This window comes from Danio rerio, chromosome 7 (assembly GCF_052040795.2).
Source record: "Danio rerio strain M-AB ecotype USA chromosome 7, GRCz13ab, whole genome shotgun sequence".
Classification (NCBI taxonomy): domain Eukaryota; kingdom Metazoa; phylum Chordata; class Actinopteri; order Cypriniformes; family Danionidae; genus Danio; species Danio rerio.
Genome location: NC_141027.1, coordinates 17,081,196 through 17,102,500, shown reverse-complemented (window position 1 = coordinate 17,102,500; position 21,305 = coordinate 17,081,196). Strand labels below are relative to the sequence as shown.

Genomic DNA, 21,305 nt, shown 5'->3' with positions numbered 1-21,305 from the left:
GATTGGTCCCATCAAACAGCATTCTTTACCAGAAATTGATGAGACTTTTATTTCAGTCTACTTCCAACTGAAACTTAAAATTGAGTAGGAGGCGAGCTTTCTTTTGCTCATCATTCTCTCAAAGCAAACCAATGGAAAGAGGGGCGTGGTTAAAGTTATTGATATACAGTTGCTATGGATGGTTGATGTCGACAGAAGGACTGCCACTCCAAACATAAAAGCAGATGGTTTATTGCAGATACTTGTTCTCTCTGTAAGGAAAGTGACGACACTTTGACTCCCATGCTTTTTTTACATGTAAAATCTCACAAAAGTTTTGGTTGAATTTACATAATTATTTAAATAATTCACAATCAATAAAACAACTCAGTAACCTTAACTTTTTATATTATATGGTAAATTCTTTATCCACTCCCTCATTTACTCATTTCCTAATTAAACCTTGTCTAAAGCGATACATTTATCTAAAAACAATAATTCTGCAAATTAATAGATATTTATGTAAATAGCATAATAATTTTGTACTTTCCCTTATTTTAAATTTTTTTTTTCTTTCTATTTCTTATTTGGTACTGAATGTTCTTATCATTCTGTAATGGGGTATATGCCGAAGCATGCTAATAGGACTTTTAATTTGCCAGTAACCTGGGTTAAGCGCTTCCGGCAAATTGAATGTCAATGCAAAATCTGGTGCGTTTAAGGTCTGTTTTCTTTAAAAATCAGCGATCTCCACTAGCTGAGGGATATCCATTTGGGAAAGTGGGTCTCAGATTGTACAAGAAGTACTGCATTAAATTACATTTTCCCCCGCCATATCTTTATAATATGAGCATTTATTTTACCCCAGTATATTCAATGGAGCTTCTGCGTTAGACTGCAGATTCTGACGGGCGCGAGTGAGTAAACAGCTTTTTGTCTCGTTTTACGCTTGAGCAACCAAATAAATGCTAAAGTGTATTTAACTGAATGTATTTTAATGACATTACAACATCAATGCTGTATAAGGAACCGTATAAAATGAAAAAAGTTCACAATAACAGGTCACCGGAAGTGTATCAGCATGGGAACAGCACTAGCTCGGCATATACCCTATTGTATGTAGCAGTATTCCAGTCTTTTACAAATTACTTCCTGATTTATATTGTACATTTCTTCTTTTCTGAATATTTTTTTTTCAGTGATTAACTTGCATGGATTAATATTCACTTTATGAACAACAATGCGAGCTAGGAAAATAAACGTTGTTGTAAATTTGGATTTCACAAGGACTCTGAATATCTTCTTTTGTGTTCAACAGACAAAAGAAACTCAAAGATTTAAAACCACATGAGAGACGATGAGTTAATGTTCATTTTTGGGTGAACTATCCCTTTAAATCAGATTTAATTGACCATGTTCACTTTTCAGGGATTGTTGTCATAGTTGGCTAAACTTAGTTACTAGCACAGTTAAAACTAGCACAGTGAATGGGAGAGTGCAACAAATAATTGTTCACAATTGCTGAAATATATATATAAATATCAGCAATTGTGAACAATTATTTGTTGTACTCTCCCATTCACTGTGCTAGTTTTAACTGTGCTAGTAACTAAGTTTAGCCAACTATGACAATTATCCCTATATATATGAACTCAACGTTGCCATTATCAAGACTTTCAGAAAAGAAAAAAAGTGTGAGAGACTGATAACAGTAACAACAAGAGAGAACAACATCAAATTTACTGTCCCGTCCATACACTCTGCATTACAAACACCTTGCACAAGTGCTAATTAGTTTTTTTTGGTAACTTGATGCAAAGATGATATAATACATGAGTAAATACATACAGATGTACATACGTTTAAAAAAATCTAAATATTCAGAAATTGTAAGGATTTAATATGCTGATGACCATTAGACGCATCATAACAGTCCTGTGAATAACTGGAAAGTGGAGAAGAAGACATTTGAATCTACTGTCTCCTGCATTTATTTTCTCACCTTCCTCAAAGCCATCCCTGAAAGACCCTGAGCGGCTCATAGTGCGGGTCTTCTCATCCAGAGACATGCAGGAGTTGCGCAGACGGGAATCAGCATGGCTGTCTAGCGGGTTGTCCTGACTGGTCAAGCTGTTGTTGCGCAGGCTGGCCAGGTTAATTTGAGCACCTGTTGTGGGGCTTCCTGTAGAAAACACAAACTTACATTCAATTCTATCAAATAAAACAAATATTTTTAAAAAAATTATAAAAGACCTGCCAAAGTTTCTACCACAGTGCGAAAAATAAAAAAAGGTACAATAATTGCGAATTCTTAAAGGTGCAGTATCTAGCATTGACACCTAGAGGTTAAAATAGGTACTGCAGTACAAATTCAAAATATGTTTATTTCAGTGACACACATGCAGGTTGCCAGATTGACGACATCAAGAGGAGCGAGCATGCTTGAGGATTGAGCCATAAACTGTGAGGTGCTCAGCTAATGTTTACTTTTGTAACATTTATTCATTCATTCATTCATTTTCTTGTCGGCTTAGTCCCTTTATTAATTTGGGTCGCCACAGCGGAATGAACCGCCAACTTATCCAGCATGTTTTTACGGAGCGGATGCCCTTCCAACCGCAACCCATCTCTGGGAAACAACCAAACACACACTCATTGACACTCATTCACTATGGACAATTTAGCCTACCCAATTCACCTGTACCGCATGTCTTTGGACTGTGGGGGAAACCGGAGCACCCGGAGGACACCCTCGCGAACGCAGGGAGAACACGCACACAGAAACGCCAACTGACCCAGCCGAGGCTCAAACTAGCGACCTTCTTGCTGTGAGGCGACAGCACTACCCACTGCACCACTGCGTCGCCATTATAACATTTATTTTGTTTGTTAATTAAAAACCAACTACAGTGTATTTTTGGCTGCATCCATATAAATTGTTGACTGAAATGAGATATGTGGTGCTTTCCACCAAGGCAACCCGGGGTGCTGAAATATAATTGGGAAAGTGGCAGTGGGCAGGTTAAAGAGACTAAAACAGACAGACATTTCGACATGAAACATTTTCAAAGCAGAATAACTGACTGAAGCATTGCTTTTTAGATAAACAAGTATTTTCATATAGTATGTTTCTTAAATATCTGCAAGCATATTGTGGTATTTTTATGCTTTAGAAGAGATAAAAACTTACATACAGCACCTTTAATATCTTACATACAATACCTTTAATCATAATTCTGACTTCTCAGAACCTTTATACTATGCAATTTTAAATTAACATATTGCAACAAAAATATTTATATACAGTATAACATAAACTTAACATTTTGCTTACTTTTCTTTTTAGAACTGCTAATTGTCTTGCTGGCAAAAATAATAAACAAAACATTTCTTAAAGTTCTAACTTTTTTTTTCTTCAGAATTGCAAGATATAAACTTGCAGTTGTGTGTTTACCAATTTAAATTGTAAGAGATAAAAACCAGAATAGCAAAATGTGAACTCGCAATTGCACATTTGTAGGAGTTATTGCAGGTATTTATTGTTTTTTTTAGCTTATAGTTTGAAATTCTATCTTCTTCTCGTGGCAAGATATTAACATTTACAATCCACAATCTAACACTGTTTCCAATGTTTCCTACATACAAAATAGTTCTTGCAGTTTCTTGCAATTGTTTGTAAAAATGCTTTTTTTCATTTAAAATCAATCAATCCATCCATTCATCGTAAACCCCTTTTAACTTTGACTGACAATATATGGAAAATATTATGTAAGGATTATACTGTACATTTATTCATAATATATGTGTTTTACCAAGCTGAGCAAAGTTAAAGCGTGTGCCGGATGGTGACGTGAGGCTGGAGCCAGTGGAGAAGGGAGAGTTGCTGGCTGAGTCCTGCAATCCACCAGCCGAATGTGAGCGCAGCCAATCACGAGCCTCCTCCTGACGCAGTTGCGGTGAGGGGGCGTACCTGCAACAACACCACCACCCAATCAGCATTCAGCATTCAAACATCGCTAACGGCATTTTAATTTCTATTTGAAATATTTCTACTAGGCTTCAAAAGTCTAATATTTATATTCAGCAAGAATACATTACTGTTGTAATGTTTTTTTTTTTTTTTTACTGTTAACAATTTCCTGTAGAATCTACAGTAACATACTGGCAGCAGTTCGCCGGGAACTTACTGTAAATCATTTACAGCAAAAATACTATATTTATATTTACAGCATCATTTCTCTTGCTGTATATGTATTTACAGAATTGTATGTTTACCTTTACTGTAAAATACAGTAATTTTTACAATACAGCTATAAAACACAGTAGCATACTGCATAACTGTCCTACAGTTAAATACAGTTTATTTCACAGCTAAATACTTCATCATTTACACAAATTGTAACAGTGTATTTCTCAAAATTTAACCCTATATTAAATTTAAAAATCCTAAATAAAAAAAAAAAAGTTTGTTTCAATAATAATATTAGGCATAATATTAAACTGCTTTGTGTCCACTCTAAATTATTAAACAAAATCATCAAATATATATTAAGATTTCACTATACTACAGTATTTAAAAAAATAATTATTATTATTATCCTTGGTGCATACAAGAATTTTTTTTTATGTCTTAGAGATGCCTTAGTTTAAGGCTTCAAACTGAAATACACCACTAAAATTTATCATTAAAAATGAGAATTAACAAAAGTTTGGCTTTAATTTAGAAGAAAAACATACATTTACAAAAAAAAAACTGTTAATTAACATAAAATACTCTATACAAAAAGTAACAAGTGCCATGCGCTAACACCAAAACTGCAACACAAAACAGTGCTCAAAAATAAAACGGTGGCCATATTGCATATTAAAACATGAAAAAGCATGTATAAAAGAGAGAGAAAGACAGAACAGAAAGAAGTGTCAGTGCTGTCAGAAAGATCTGTGTACTTCCATAATGCACCTGAAAGTGTTTTGATCACTGAGAGACGAATAACAAGAAACAGTGAGGGAGGAGAAGAACATGTAGAGCTTGCTCAATCTTAAGAGGGTAGTTTTCCAGACACATAATATAGTTTAATTTTATTATAATTGCACTATTAAAGTTAATTATTCTTTGATCTGTTCTTTGATTAATCTATAACTCTTAAGAGTTTAAAAATAATGCCGAATGTACGGTTAAAGTAATTATTTAAAAAAAGCAAACAAACCTTCTTTGTAATCACAAGTTGTGGATTTTGTCACTAGATGTCGCTATAGCAACAAGTGCGTTCATGACAAAAAATGTATCTCATGGACATGATTTTATTTTTATTTTTCAATAATAAAAAAAATGATGCCATTTTTACATACAGTTGAAGTCAGAAGTATTAGCCCCACTGTTTATTTTCCCCAATTTCTGTTTAGAGAAATTTCTTTTATCTTTGCCATGATGACAGTACATAATATTTGACTAGATATTTTTCAAGATTCGAGTATTCAGCTAAAGTGACAATTAAAGACTTAACTAGGTTAGTTAGGTTAAATAGGCAGGTTAGGGTAATTAGGAAAATCATAGTATAACGATGGTTTGTTCTGTAGACTATTCAAAAGAATTTGCTTAAAGTAGCAAAGAATTTTGACCTTACAATCTTTTTTTTAATTTATTAAAAACTGCTTTTATTCTAGCCAAAATAACAAAATAAGACTTTCTCCAGAAGAAAAAATATTATCAGACATACTTTGAAAATGTCCTTGCTCTGTTAAATATCATTTGGTAAATATTTAAAAAAGAAAAAATCAAAGGGGGTTAATAATTCTGACTTCAGCTGTATATGTCATAGTCATTGCTTTTAAGCATTCACTATTATTTCCAAGAATAGATGACCTCAAATCGATATAAACACAAAAGATCTCTGTTTTTTAAAAAATTGTTTTTTTGAATTTTGACTTAATTAAATATATTTAAAAAAACTCTAAATGTGACCCTGGACCACAAAACCAATCAAAAGTGTACATATTTGGAGATTTATACATTAAATGAAATATGGCTGGGTGATTAATCAAAAAGTAATTGAAATCGACATTCAGAACCTATAATCAATCTAGTTTTTCCAGGTTGATTCTTTGATTACTTTCTCTACCGACCGAGTCATGCGTCACATGACCCCACTGAACTGAAAAATGTTCAACCCTTTGCAGAAAGATCTAATTTCTATAGTGCTATTTCAATTACAAATGTTGTGAGCGCAGTATTATATGTTGAGTATTACATTCATTTAATACTAGCATTAAAAAATAATATAATTTTTTACTTATTTGAATTGTTTAGATAAATATGATTTATTTTTGGCCGTCACGGTGGCGTAAAACATATGCTGTATAAGTTGGCGGTTCATTCCGCTGTGGTGACCCCAGATTAATAAAGGGACTAAGCCGAAAATAAAATAAATGAATGAATGAATGAATAAATGAGATTGTAAATAGTTTGTGTTTCCTTTAGTTAACATAAAATCAAGTAATGCACCCTTCATTCAAAATATTTACTGTACAAAACTATGAAACCAAAAAAATGTATAAAACAATTGTTCATTAATCGTAATCAAGTTAAAATGTTCAATTAATTGAGTAATGATATTATTGAGATACAACTCTATTTTGAAAATCTGAAATCTGAGGGTTCAAATAAATTAAAAAAACAGAGTTTTGACATATTTACAGTGGAGAACTTACAAAATCCTACCATGGAACATTATATTTACTTAAAATGATAATGATTTTTGCCATAAGTAAATCTATTTAAGAAATCTACACATTTGGGGCTATTGCTATTGTTTTGTGGTCCAGGGTCACACATATAACACATTTTAATCAATATAATAAAGATAAAATGAAAACAGAAAATGAGAAATACTACAATAATAAAACAGAAAACTACTGTAATATTATATCACAACATTACTGTCATTTTACAGTAAAATAAGATCAAATTTTACAATATATTTATACAATATACGTCATATTCATTGCTTTTAGCAGTGCACCAATGCATAAATGGCCTCAAAACTAAGAGCTTAGCTGAACGCCAAAAAAAATCAGATTTTTAAGTGCATGGGGTCTTTAAAATGATACACTTGTGCAAACACAAAGACACAAAGCCATGTCAGTAGTAAAAAAAAATTAAAAAGCAGCTTATGTGGAGCCAAAAGCTATGGGACATTTTACCTGTCTTGCTTCCGTGGCAAAGTGTTACGGTTGAATTTAGGACTGTTAGAGGGAGAGGAGAGGGGACTGGGGGAATGTGGAGGGGGACACAGGAAAAGCATCGGAGAACAGATCAATACAGAATTAAAGACACCCCAAAAAGCTTCCAAACTGAGGAATAGTGCTTCCTTTAGCAAATATATTGAGCAATTCAAGGTGTTGGAATAGAATGACGACTGCTTCATTTCATTTGTGAATTTTAAATAAATAATTGGGATTGTCAACAAACACAGGAGGATGAAATATAAATAAGAATCTGATTAATTTGTTTCATTTATTTTTCTTGTTTATGATAAAAACACTGCTGTCAGTCCTCTTACAATCCACATTTTACTGTATTGAAATTGAAGGGATTGACATAATTCCATTGATAATGCTGTTATTACACCTTTCACACACACACTTTCATGGAAAATTACTGGTAAATTGCTGTAAAGAGAACATGTGTGAACAGACCCTATATGTATATAGCCTCAAACTATTAAAAAACACAACATTTTTGTATCTGAAATATTTTGTGCTCAAAATAAAATATATATGGGTCAGGAACTTTGCTGTCAAAAGCAATTACAAAAGTTCACACTTAGCTGATGATTAATAAAGCGTAATTGGCATGCTGTCCAGGAAGAGAGCCCTGAGCTCGTAATATGCTCCAGCCGCGGCTCCCTCTCGTTAGAAGGGCGAGAGGGGAGTTTGAGCTCAGGTAGGTCTCCAGGACTCCCCTGCTTGTTGGCATGTGGGAAGTGTAAACTAAGGTTTATCTTAGATGATAACTTGGATTAGTCGATTGGCTATGGTGTATGTCTTTGGATGGTGGGAGGAAACCGGGGAATCCGGGGAAAACCCATGCGAACACGGGGAGAACATGCAAACTCCACACAGAACCAGCGGAGTTCTTGCTGTGAGGCAACAGTGCTAGCCACTGGGCTGTCATGCTGCCCTTTCGGATAAAAGGAGGGAAACTTCAAGACGAAGATAACTGGAGTGAAAATCTCTGGTTATTTATAACGCGTCCGTAATCATCTGATTGGCCAGATTACAGAGCTAATGTGGTGCCAGCTGTGTTGATCTTAAGCATGTGATCCTCTCGAAATTAGTTTATAACCAAACCGCACTTAAATAAAAAAGTAATATGCATAGAAAGTCTTTTAAAAGTCATGTGTTTAATATTTTAAATAAAATCCGTATAAATAAAATGTTAAAATATGGCTGAACATTTTTCTTCCAAACGTCATTTAAACATTTCTGTCATGACAACTTTCGGAGAGATTATTTTAGTATGGTAATAATAAATATGTATAGGGCAATGTTAATGTATTTGATCTTGGTGGAGTAGATCTGCTATGCTGCTGCTGCTGCTGGTTTGTTTATTATGACAGAGCAAGTACCGAGACTTGCTACTGCCAGTATATTCACAGACATGCTGTCTGATATATATATATATACACACACGTTTAATATAAACTTCATAATAATTCATGACACTTTTCCCACATTTAAAGGTTGTTAAATATGACCATAAAGACTCAAAAATCCATTAAAATCCAGAATCTAATTCAAATAAGAAGAAAAAAACAACAACTCATTATTATTATGTTTTTCTCAGACTCACCTCTCTGACATGCCTGTCTTGGCGCTCCCTGTCCGCATCAGTGCCGGGTGGACATCATCACGGGGATGCCCGCTACCCACAGACATGTCGATGGACTCGCTGCTGGTGTGCATGCTGCTGACGGATGGGTACCCGAGGGCTGAGGAGCTGCTGATGGTGGTTCCCCAGGTCCCGGTGCCCGTAGAGTACACTGAACCCGGACTCGATGCCTGTTCACTGCCCCCTATGCTGGCACCTCGACCCCCATACAGGGGACTGCTGCCACCGCTTCCTGGAACAGTAGAGGGGGAGTCCAGGGGCCCGCCAGAAGACTGGGTGTGACCGAGGGTGGCGTGAGGGTTGGATATAACCACTGAGTTTTTCATGCTCTCTGCAGTGGTGACTGGGGCTTGCTTGGCAGCTTTGCCTCCAAAAAGTCTGAAAGATGAAGGAAGAGAACAAGAAACTATGTTTTAAAAAGAACTGATAAAACAACAAACTTAGAAATCATAATTAAAAGAAAAAATGAAGAATAAAATGTTACATCAAATGAATTATAGAAGTGACTTATACGTTTACGTATTCTTCTAGTTATTCTCCTATATGTAGAGTTGTATTGTACAGTTGAAATAAAAAATATTAATCCTCTTGTGAAATTTGTAATGCTTTTTCAAATATTTGCCAAAGTGCTGTTTAATGGAAAAAAGATTTTTAAAGGTCCCATGAAGTGCTTTTGGTGTTGTCTCCACTGGCTATTACTTCATGTAGTCTATTGCAAGCACCAGCAGTGTTTTCTCTAGCCGGAATTTAATTCTGAATGAATTACAACTCCCAGAACTCTCTGCGCTCATCAACTCCTATAGCAGCTGACAATAATCTGGACACTTACACACAGTCACAGCTGCAGCTCATGATTCACTGATGAGAAAGACTGGAAATACTGAACACTTTCACTCACACATGGCTGAGTCTTGTTTCTTTATAAACTTTACAAAGCGTTTTCCTTGTTTGATTTTCCCAGGTTTTTGATCCTAGCCTTGTACTTCGTTCTGATTCATTGCCATCAAGTCTGATCTCTCGCCTGTATTTTGACCACGATTATTGTATTACCCTTATGATATTGATTTGTTTCTGTTTATAACCCTTGCCTGTACGACCTCGATTTAAATTGACTGCATTTGGATCTGCAAGTCTTTTGTCAGCGTCCCACTCCGTAACTTTCTGAAGCCAATCAAAAACATATATATTTTTAAAGGGGGCTAATAATATTGAAATAATACTGCATTTTTATTTTTTTAAAAATAATTTTTAAACAATAAAATATTACTATTTTTTATAAGTAACTTTTAAATAATTATTTTTTTTTATACGAGATCTATATAATAGATGCACCAATGAGGAAATTTGCCTATACCAGTAACTTTTTATTTCTTTTTATATTTATGTGAGCCAATAGCTAATGTATAGGTAGTTAAAATAATTCTTAAAACAATAAAAGCTCATTTAAAAACAAATGAAAAAAATAAAAAGGAGAACTGAGTATATGTATAAATGTAAAAAACAATTAAATGAATGGAAATGCCTAGATCTTTCTTTTTGCAAAAAGTACAATTTTTCACATTAAAATCATTGCAGACTTCTTGTATTGTCTTAAGAATAAACTCTTCTGGTTTGTAGATGGCACTGTCTTTCCTTCGGAAGTTAATTAACACAATTTCATAATCTTTTATAAGCATTTATAATCTACAAAGAGTAGAGATGTGCATTCCTGCTAGTATATCTACAATCCCCCATAAACACGCTTATACCAGTGAACTGAGATCTTCAGAAGAGCATGATAATTACAGACAGGTGTTTATGATTAAGTCTGGAGCTAAACTCAACAGGTTGGTAAATCTCCAGGAACAGGATTGGGCAAACCTGACTTGAGGGTTTAGAAAATCCCTAAATATTAGTACAAAAAGGTACGAGTAACTCATTGCAAAGACTCTCAGTTTTCATTGTATGTCCCGTTTCGACATGTAAAGCTCAAAAGAAAAACATGGGTTTATCCTTAGAAACAGTGGGAAAAGATTAAACACACTTTGCTCATCAATAACAGGAGTGTCTCCGAGGGAATGGCGAGCCACCCTGGAGAGTCGTGATCCATGACCGCCATAAAGCAGGTTATGTAAACAGTTTCAGAAAGACCCTAATCATGGTGCTGGAAGAGGTTACAAAAACTCATTCCTTCTTTCACATGTTTGGCTATTCAAGAGGGGCCCGCCATGATGAATACAGCCATTAATTGAGGAAGCGTCACTGGAAACACTGATCTATGAGGGTGAAATTCTGTGTGTGGTAAGACTTTTGTTGTTTGTTCAAGTTACTTGTTTAATTTGTTAAGAACACATTTTTTTGAAAATGTGAGACAATTTACTGTATTTATATAATGTTGAATTTATTAAATTTGTAGCAGATAAAATAATACAAAATAAAGTGTGGTTAGCACTGTCGCCTCACAGCAAGAAGGTCGTTGGTTCGAGTCCTGGCTTGGTCAGTTGGCATCTTTGTGTGGAGTTTGCATGTACTCCCCTGTTCTCCGAGTGCTCTGGTTTCCCCCACAGTCCAAAGACATGCGGTAAAGGTGAATTAAATAAACTAAATTGGGGTAAAATGAGGGAGGGATGTTTCTCAGTACTGGGTGGCAGCTAGAAGGGTATCCACTGCGTAAAACATATGCTGGATAAGTTGGCGGTTCAGTCCATTGCGCCGACCCCTGATGAATAAAGAGACTAAGCCAAAAAGAAAATGAATGAAGGAATAAATTAATAAAAGTAAAATAAAATAAAATAAATACGTTTGTGCTGGGACAGAAATAAAGATTTTTTTTCTAGTTATCTGGCTAGTGAATGTATAGTTAAAGCATGCTTTGTATTAAGAGGAAAGTAATCTCTGTAATAAAAGTAATCTTAGTTTGGAGATTTAGAAGAGTTTGAATAAAGGTTTTGATTTTTGAGGTTACCACTGTGCAGAAGAGTAGCGCTAATGCTTAGTGCTAAAGTGGCTTTATTAATAACTCCAACAACTCTTAGTTGATTCAATGAACAATAACTGCAAATAGCATTTATAAGATGAGTCTTTCATTACTTAATGCATATGTCATACTCTTATTAGCAAAATTAAGTATTTGCATAAATAGATTACATACAATGTCAATGGAAATATACACTTTAAAATATATTGGTTAATTAACATTTTCCGTATTTTACAATTCAAAGGTTTTTACTGTTTATTTATGGTAATGAATTGCATTATGGGACCTTCATCGGTTTTGATATTGAAAATTCAACTCTGCAGTTTAACAAAGTGTCTTAAAATAACAGAAGAAGTAGTTGCAGTTTATTACCTGTTTTTTGAAAAAAATTTATATACAAAAAAAAAATATTTATATTTTATTTGCTTTTTTCCCTTAATGTTTAATGGAGAGAAGATTTTTTCAACACATTTTAAACATAATAGTTTTAACAACTCATTTTTTGTAACTAAAATATGTTATTTTTGCCATGATGACAGTAAATAATATTTGACTAGATATTTTTCAAGACACTTCTATACAGCTTAAAGTGACATTTAAAGGCTTAACTAGGTTAATTAGGTTGATTGGCAGGTTAGGGTAATTAGGCAAGTTATTGTATAATGAAGGTTTGTTCTGTAGACTATCGAACAAAAATTAGCCTAAAGGGGCTAATAATTTTTACCATAAAATGGTTTGTAATAAATTAAAAACGCTTTTATTCTAGCCGAAATAAAACAAATAAGACTTTCTCCAGAAGAGAGTTATTCAAATAATTCAACTCGAGCACAAAATTCACTTGAGGTGAAAAACATCCTGTGAGTAATCTAGAGCCAGTCACAAAGTTTAAACTGCAACACTTAACAAAAAATTCTGATTGTTCAAACTATGCGAATAAAATATATTGCCTGAGAGAAAACTGTGTCCAAGCTCAATTCATAAGATAAGTGTTTTGATCTCATTTGTTCAGCATAATTTTTTTTTTTTAAAGATTTATTTTTGGCCTTTTTGCCTTTATTATTAGATAGGACAGTATTGAGACAGGAAGCGAAGTGGGAGAGAGAGAGAGAGGGGGTTTAGGTTAGGGAAATCTCGTTGAGCCGGGATTCAAACTCGCAACACCCTGACGTGCTAATGCACCATATGTCAGCGCGCTAACCACTAGGCTATTGCGCCGACTCCTCAGAATAAATTTGCTGTTGGGTTACATTTGCCTCTTCTGTAATGTTCAAATGGACAACCCTTTGGTTATGTTTGTGGCTGTTTTTTCCTTATTGACTTCCATTATAGCGTGATGTTTTGAAATAAACCTATAATGCTATAGAAATAAAGATGAATTGAATTGAATTGCAAAGCCTTGACACCAAATAATAAACTGGCACCATTAAGCCTTTAAAGAGGCCTGTGTAAAAAAGTTTCTGGTTTTTATATGGAGGTCTATGTGTGTATAAATACACTTACTATGTTCTGACCAAAAACAATCCAACAATCAAGAATACATAATAATATGGTTTCATGGCTTTGCATTAAAAATGTCATTATAATGAAATAGGGCAAAAACAGCCACGAACATAACGAAGTGGTATTAAGTTTTTCCAGAGTGTACTGTTAAGTTTTTGAAAACTTTTGAAGTACTTTTCCAAAATATGTGTCAAAATAAGAATTGGCACTAAAAATCCTTCATTTTGCTGAAACAAAGAAAAAGTTGTGGCCAAAGAGGCCCCAGAGTGGATGAAAACATCTCCAACAGCACACAAAGGTCAAGTTTGGAAAACGTGTTTCATTTATTCATTCAAATTACTTTGACTTAGTCCCTTTATTTATCAGGGGTCGCCTCAGCGGAATGAACCACCAACTTATCCTGTATTTGTTTTACACAGTAAATGCCCTTCCAGCTGCAACACACACACACACACACACATCCATACACACACTTTTTAGCAATTAAGTTTATACAGTTCATCTATAGCGCATGTCTTTGGACTGTGGGGGTAGGAATCGGACTGTCCAGAGGAAACCCATGCAAACACATTGAGAACATGCAAATTCCAAACAGAAATGCCAAGTGACCCAGCCAGGACTCTAACCCTACAACCTTCTCAAAGTGAAGCGACAGTGTTAATCACTGAGCCATCGTGTTGCCCAAAACGTTTCATAAATTAAAAAAGTTTCTTTAAGTACCTTCGTAATGTTGGGGACGAGACCTCGCTGTACTTGTTTCCCTGTCTAGCCGTCTGAGGAATAGTCGCTGCCCCTCCTCCCGAAACAATCGGATTGGTTCTTGTGCTGTCAATATCTGAGGCCACGCCCTTCTCCTTGTCCGTCTGATTGGCCTGGATTGCATGCCCGTTGGTTTTAGGGCCAGGATCTCTGGGTTTATTGGCTGTAATAGCAGTAAGGAGTGGTGCTCGGGTGAGTAGGCTGGACTCGATGCTGCTTGTGGAGGATCTGTTTCCATTGCGGGCTGCGGCTCCGGATCGAGAGGGTCGAGGTAAACTTCGGTACTGCAGCGTTGAGCGAGCACTGGGCGACAGGTAGCCATCCTCCTGAGGGGGTAATAAACCATCCACAGCTCCTTTTAATGACCCTCTGCTACCAACTAAAAGAGCGGAGGATTTAGGAATTTTGCCCAGTGTGGCGGAGCCACTGGTAATGGTGGCACCACTGGCTGTCACTAAAGTAATGCTGGCGGTGGTTATGACATTGGACGGGTTGTGGACACCATTGGGTTTCTTGAAACCAAATGTGCTTGTAGGGACTCGGCCTGCGGTGGTTTTCTTGGCTTCGTCTCCACTGCTTCGGCCGGTGTCCGAGGAGGAATGCTGAAGGATGTTGGAAGAGGGAGACATGCGACCTTTTTCCGAAACCTTGGCGTCATCTGTTTTGCCTAATGGATGAAAAAAGGTTACAGCTGGATGAGTTAATAATGAATAAAAATTGCAGATAAAGTCAAACACTGTGTGTGGGATTACAAAGTATGATTCAATTATTAAATAAATGATAATAACAAAAAAACAGGTCCAGGTTTGCTGTGCTTCTATTATGGTTTATGCGCCTGCTATTTTTTAAAAATCATATATTAATCTGACTATACAATATCAACAACAATTCTAAAAATTATAATTATCATATTTAATTAGTCATTAATAAATAATAAACATTTGATTTATTTGTTTTATTAATAAAAAAATTATGTAAAATAACAGAAAGCTATTGGTATTTTTGTATTTATTTTACATTGCGTTGCCTTAATTTGTGTTGGCCAAGTGCTCCTCTTGTCTTTCCTCCTTTTTTTCAACTACCCGCCCGATTATTTAGACCTTGGTATCCTGATTGTTTTCACCTGTCTCTCGTATGCTTTGTTCTATATATTGTGCTGCGTGTTCTCATTTCTTTGCTGGTTTGTTCCATGTGAGCTTGTCTTTGCTTATCTCGTATCTTAGGCTTGTATCCTTACATAGTGTTTTGTTGTGCCTGTTCTTCTAGTTCTCTTATTTATGGATTTTATTTATTCGTTGTTTGTTTGCTTTAGCTACTACTTTCTTTTTCTTGTTGCTAGGGTTTGCTTAATTTTGTCCTAATCCTTGTCTTTAATACAACTATTTTTGTTCCATTTTTCTGTCAATCCCAGTCTTGTGTTAGTAGTTGATTATTAGTTGTCTATTTGATTAATTTCTCTCTTTAAGATTCTAGAAGTCTTTATTTAATTTTATGTTTCATGCGCTTTTCAGCCTAGTCAGTCTAGTTTCCTTTCTACTAGGATTTATATTGATTTCCTATTTTCTTTTCGAAAACAATTTACAATTACTGCTGCCTGTTTGCTGTCCTGTCTTGTCTTATACTTTTCAAGTCCTATCCTGTGTCCTGACTTCCCTGGCCTGGAGTTTACGTGGCTTGCTCCTAGTATCTAGTTCTGGTTTTGACCAATGTTGCTCCTAGTTCTGGCTGGCTGTTTATTCTGGTGCCATCTTGTCCTTACCACTGGCTCCCCTGTGTTCCTGCTTCTACTCTTTTGACCTTGTCATCTCCTTGTCTGTCTGCTTGTGCTTAATTCCATCAGTAAACACTTTTTTGTTCATTGCTGCAACTGGGTCCACTTTCTTGCAACCACAATGACAACAATATAATTTTTCTTGTTATTCTTATATTATTTTAAAATAGTAAACATGTAAAATGTGATTCCATTATGAATATTACTATTAAAATATGACAAAATATTAAACAGATTAAGATTTAGCATGTTTTGTCTTGTTAAAATAAACAAATATTTCTAAAGAAATTTGGAAAAATAATTAAGAATTGCAATACTTTATTAAAACTATACTGTTTGACAGAAATCAAATAAAACAGCAATTTCTCTGATCTGCAGTGTTTGTTTTAGTGGTTTCTATTTAGAAATCACTATGACTACACACTGACAATGTTTATTACATATTAATGTAACTATATAAACATGATAAATATATTTTTTCATTATTGCCACTATTTTAATTAAAACAATTGCACAAATTAAGATAAAGCGCTCTTACAATATTTCCTTGTATAAAAAAAAGAAAAATTAATATAAAGAAGATAAAAACAGATTCCATTGGATGATTTATTGTGAACTGCTTAGATGTATATCTATTTAATTAAAAGTCATACTGCGATATGCTTTATTTCACGACCTAAGTGCTTTTGAAAAATGAACACCTACCTGTCCCTTGTGTCTTGATGATGCTGGATCCTGAGGAAACAGATGTACTCTTGGTACGGGGCACAGTCACTCCAACCTGTGCGCTCATGCCTCTCCTCCAGGACCCTGTCTGAGTGACTGGTGCAGTTTTTCGTCCAGAACTGCTCTTATCAGACTCCTCCGATACATCCGAAGGGTTTCGACGCCACTTCAGGCCCGAGTCTGATTTGATGCTGCAATCCAAACCACCGTCAGACTTCTTAACCTCATCGATGGATCGAGAAGTGTTACGTTCAGCTGCTGAATGCTTCTCTGCATCAGTCTGAGGCTATGGAAAACACAGATTTGCTGAATGTAGAGTTTTAATAGCACACTGTTTAAAAAGTACTGCAACTTTTCATTTTTAAGCTGAATTCAATCAACTTTACAAGTCATTTCAATGTACAGTTGAAGTCATGTTATCGTGATTATCATGGTCACAATAATTTTACAGTGTACTCACACTTACCAAATTCACCATTACAAAGGGCTGAGCCAATAAATGATATTAGAGTATATCAAATCTTGATAAAATTGATGTCAACATTGATAAACTCTGGACTTTTTTACTATATATTGATCTAAGAGCCAATCACACAGCAGAAATGTGCAACAATGGGAATCTAAAAGTGTGTTTATATTAGAGATTTACCAAATTTTCGGACACTGAAAATTTATTGGCCTAAAATATGTTATGCCATTCAATGGAACCTCTAATTTTTGTCGCTTCAGTCATTTTTGGGCTACTCTTTTAAATCTGGAAGCATTAACAACTTACAGTATATCAGAATATACATCGTTATTGTTCAATATGGAAAATAATAATTGAGATTACATTTTTGCCATATCGCCCAGCCCTACCATTACAATATAGTAAACATTCAGAAAATCCAAAACTTTAAACTCAAAGTTTTTGTTTCAAAATGCTTATTTGTTGTACTTTTTATTGTGAGATGGAATGTCAATTGCTTTGGTTTAAAAACTGACACTTTATGAAGGTATCGAGCAGAGGAATGTGAGAGTTGGGTTCAAGTAAACAGAGAGAGAAGCGAGTTTCATCAGAAGAAAGAAGAACATAACCGCTTTATGTAAGATGTAGCTGGATCAAAAATAAATGTTGTGCAGAGGGGGGAAAAGACACCGAAAGGAACTGAGAACAATAGTAGCTTTGTATGGACCGATCTCCAATTACTCTGTTTAAAATCTTGGGGTATAGAAATGAAATAATACAGTGTGTATGCAGGCAGTTTAGTGTTCTACCATGATTGATAGATGCAGTAAGCCAATTTTTAGCCAATGCTAGTATGATTTTGACTCGTGTTTTAGAATTGTTTTCTTCTTGGACTTTGGTTTATCACTGTTAACCCAAAAAATCTACAAGCTTAACATACACAGGGTAGGAAAAATGCAACACTACATTAAATGATAAATTAAGTCTGTACAACAATTTTTTGAGATTAGCAGAGTAATTAAGGGTGCTTCCACACCTGTGGATCGATTCTTTTGTTCCAAAACAGGGATTAAAATTGTTACAATGTTTGTTTTTGTTCTTGGTGTGGTTTGCTATCACATGGCAAAGTTTCTAAACGGCCCAAAAGAGTTTAAACAAGTCACATGCAAGTAAACTCTCCTCACATTGGTTAGAACTTCAGGGCTTATTTTTCCCATGGATTCCGCTCAGCTGTCATGTATCGTTATTTTAATTTATGATGATGAGCAATAAGTAGGGATGTAACAAAATTGTAAATACCATCATACCGAAATAGTGATTTTTTTCAATATTACCGTAGGCGCATGACTCAATAAAACTATATTTCTGAGAAAAGATTGCTTAGGCAAATGAAGCGAACGGGAGGTAGCAGGACCTACAATTCCCATCAGCCTAGGCGTGGCCATCATCCTTTGCGTTCTGTTGTCACTACAGATCCAGTAATGCAGAAATGGAGTGTGTTGCTAGTAGCGGGGAAGAAAAAGAGCTGGAAATGATCGAACCTAAAGCGGATTTTAAATTGGATGTGTGGAAGCATTTCGGTTTCTTTCTAAAAAGATACGAAAAAGGAGAAAAGGTGACAGACAAAGAAAAAAACAGTAAGCAGGCACTGCCAGACTGTGGTGAAATATAAGTCGGGGAATACGACTAAAAACAGTCATGGGGACTGCAGAACACAGCACACTTGTTAGATTGATGCAGACATTGACTTGTACTGCAAAGAGACCTCTATCTCACTCATGGCTTGTCCTCTCAAGTGGTTGAAAGACAATGCACAACGTTACCCACTGCTGTCAACCTTGGCTAAATCATATCACATCATCTCTCTGTCCCAACCTCAGTCCCAAATGAGAGGGTTTTTTCTGTTGCAGGGGACATGCTCAGAGATCCCAGCTTTTACCAGATTATAGTTATATGATAATTTTCCTTAAAAAAACATCTCTATCTAAGTGAGTGCATGATTAAATGTTGAATGTGATGAGTTTTCAACAATACTAAATTGAAACTTTATTTGTTTTATATGGTTTAATAGTTTTTTGTTATTAAAATTGAAAAATTGAAGTTCCTGTTTCAAAACTTACAGATAGATGGCTGATTTGTATGTCATTGATATGTTCAGTGCTAAGGTAAATAAACACTTTTGGCACTTTTTTCGAGTCTTTTCATTATTTTTGTTTTTCCTGTAAATTACTAAATAAATACCGTACCATGCCATTCATACCGAGGTATTATCGTACCGTGAAATTCTGATACTGTTACATCCCTAGCAATAAGACATTATAAACAAAACTTTGCACTTTAATTTTGACACCCACATTGTCACCAAATATAAACCAGAAGGGTTAGACTTTATTTCAGTTTCCATTCTACTGAATCAATCAATCTGTTATAAAACACTGGCTAGAATTCTGCATTATAGGCCTACATTACAGAGAGAAATAACAGATGAACCGAGACTGCAGTCAGATCATGAAGCAGATCAACGTTGATCTTTCTTTTGAGGTGTCAGTTCAGAAATGAACAAAACAATAGGCCTAATGCAAAATATTATAAGATTAAAATATGGACAAATTATCAAATGGTAATTTCTGTCAGTGAATAAACAGCTCTCATTAATATTTCAGCATGCTTTCACTTTCGTATTCGACATGAAATGCACATTTACTGGAAAGAATGACATCCCACCCAACTCTTTTCTCTTTGTATAGCTGTATATATGGCTATTACACAACCACAATACACTGTGTGATTGTGACAAATGTGATTGCTAGATTTACATATGCAACACGAACCATGCTAATTAGGCAAACGAGACTTCTGGTTCTAAGAGGTTCTGAAACACACGTCCAGTGACGACTCGTATTAGACTGGGGGAATCCTTGTCTCTTGTCACTGCTCTGTCTTTCTGTGTGACATTTGTGTGCCTGTCCTATTCTCTGTGGTTCGCTTTAGATTGAGTTATACATCTATTCAGAAAGTCCAAGCTAAATCTGCTTAAATCTACTAAAAAGAAAGTGAAAGTGAAGTACATCACGTGACTTACATTTTACACACACGTAGTTGATTCTCTGTTAATCCATAGGGTCAGAAGCAGGTGCTACCCTCTGTATGTTTTTCCAGCGGGAGCAGTTTAGTAAGGGGCTTGTGATGCCGAAGATGTTTTTTTTCTTTTCCGATTTCTCTTAAGTTATTTAGAGGTGGGGAGGGTTTAGTTAGCGGGTGTTGTTGGCACCGATTTATTCCTTCCCTCTATAAGGTTTGTTTCAACTGATTTGTTTGGTTATTTTGCATTCATTGTACACTTTTGTAAATATACTTTAGGTGATTAAAGTCAATCTCGATTGACTGCTGAGACTGCAGCTCTGAACAAGACTTTTGGCCAGCAAAGAAATTAAAATGGTCGTGCCGAACTGAGTCTGGTTCTCTCAAGGTTTTTTTCCTTCACTCTCCTATTGGTAAAGTTTTTTTTTCCCTCTCCGCTGTCGCCACTGGCTTGCATGGTTCAGGATCTGAAAAGCTACTCATCGATGAATTTGCTCTTCAGTGTTTGGACTCTCAATAATGGCTTCAAACCACACTGAACTGAGCTAAACTGAACTGAACTGAACTTAAACACTAAAAACTTAACTACCCTGATCCAGTTACTATGACCATTTATGTGAAGCTGCTTTGACACAATCTACATTGTAAAAGCGCTATACAAATAAAGCTGAATTGAATTTAATTGAATTGATTAAATATTCTTTTTTTCCCCTTATCTTTATTGTAAATAAAACGAACCACTTTTTACCATGTCCGTTGTCTATGTCGATCCATAGCAGCTAACGTCTCAGGGAAATCCTAAAAATATTGGGTTGTCATAATTATGTTTAGCTCTTTTCATCCTCCAAGCCACACAGGACGTAACAGTGTGAAAGCACCCAAAATCGAACAATGCTTTCCACAAATTTGGCTTCTGGGCTCTGATAAACGCACAAATATGCGATACTGGATAAGAGTGCTAATAATAAATGCACAACACTATGTGTGTATGTGTGTACCGGTTTAGGTGGTTAACAAGGACCTCACAAAATTGTATAATGTCATGCGTATGACCTAGTTCAATTAAAAGTGGATATGAGAACATGCCTTATTCCTCATAATTCAAAACTCTTAAAACATACAGTACAATATTTTAATTTTGCCACAGGTTTTATATGGAGGTCAGATTTAATGGTAGGGGTAGAATAAGCCTAAT

At 35.2% G+C, this 21,305-nt stretch overlaps 2 protein-coding genes across 22 annotated transcripts in view; one reads left to right on the top strand and one right to left on the bottom strand.

Moving 5' to 3' along the window:
- Window positions 1–21,305, top strand: part of LOC147835938 (uncharacterized) — a 939,756-nt gene that overhangs the window by 384,176 nt on the left and 534,275 nt on the right. The window lies entirely within an intron of this gene.
- The window catches only part of nav2a (neuron navigator 2a), a 400,576-nt gene that overhangs the window by 34,034 nt on the left and 345,237 nt on the right, over window positions 1–21,305 (bottom strand). For 10 of the 21 annotated variants that reach the window (XM_087260653.1, XM_087260656.1, XM_087260652.1 and 7 more), the window contains 6 exons: window positions 16,561–16,867; window positions 14,046–14,751; window positions 8,831–9,247; window positions 7,180–7,245; window positions 3,792–3,949; window positions 1,982–2,161 (listed from right to left, as the gene is read on the bottom strand). In XM_087260653.1, coding sequence (XP_087116779.1) covers window positions 1,982–2,161; window positions 3,792–3,949; window positions 7,180–7,245; window positions 8,831–9,247; window positions 14,046–14,751; window positions 16,561–16,867 — 1,834 coding nt within the window. Of the gene's footprint in view, window positions 1–568; window positions 618–1,103; window positions 2,162–3,791; window positions 3,950–7,179; window positions 7,246–8,830; window positions 9,248–14,045; window positions 14,752–16,560; window positions 16,868–21,305 lie in introns of those variants that run through there. The other 11 variants (XM_087260663.1, XM_087260666.1, XM_087260657.1 and 8 more) reach the window with 2 other exon arrangements.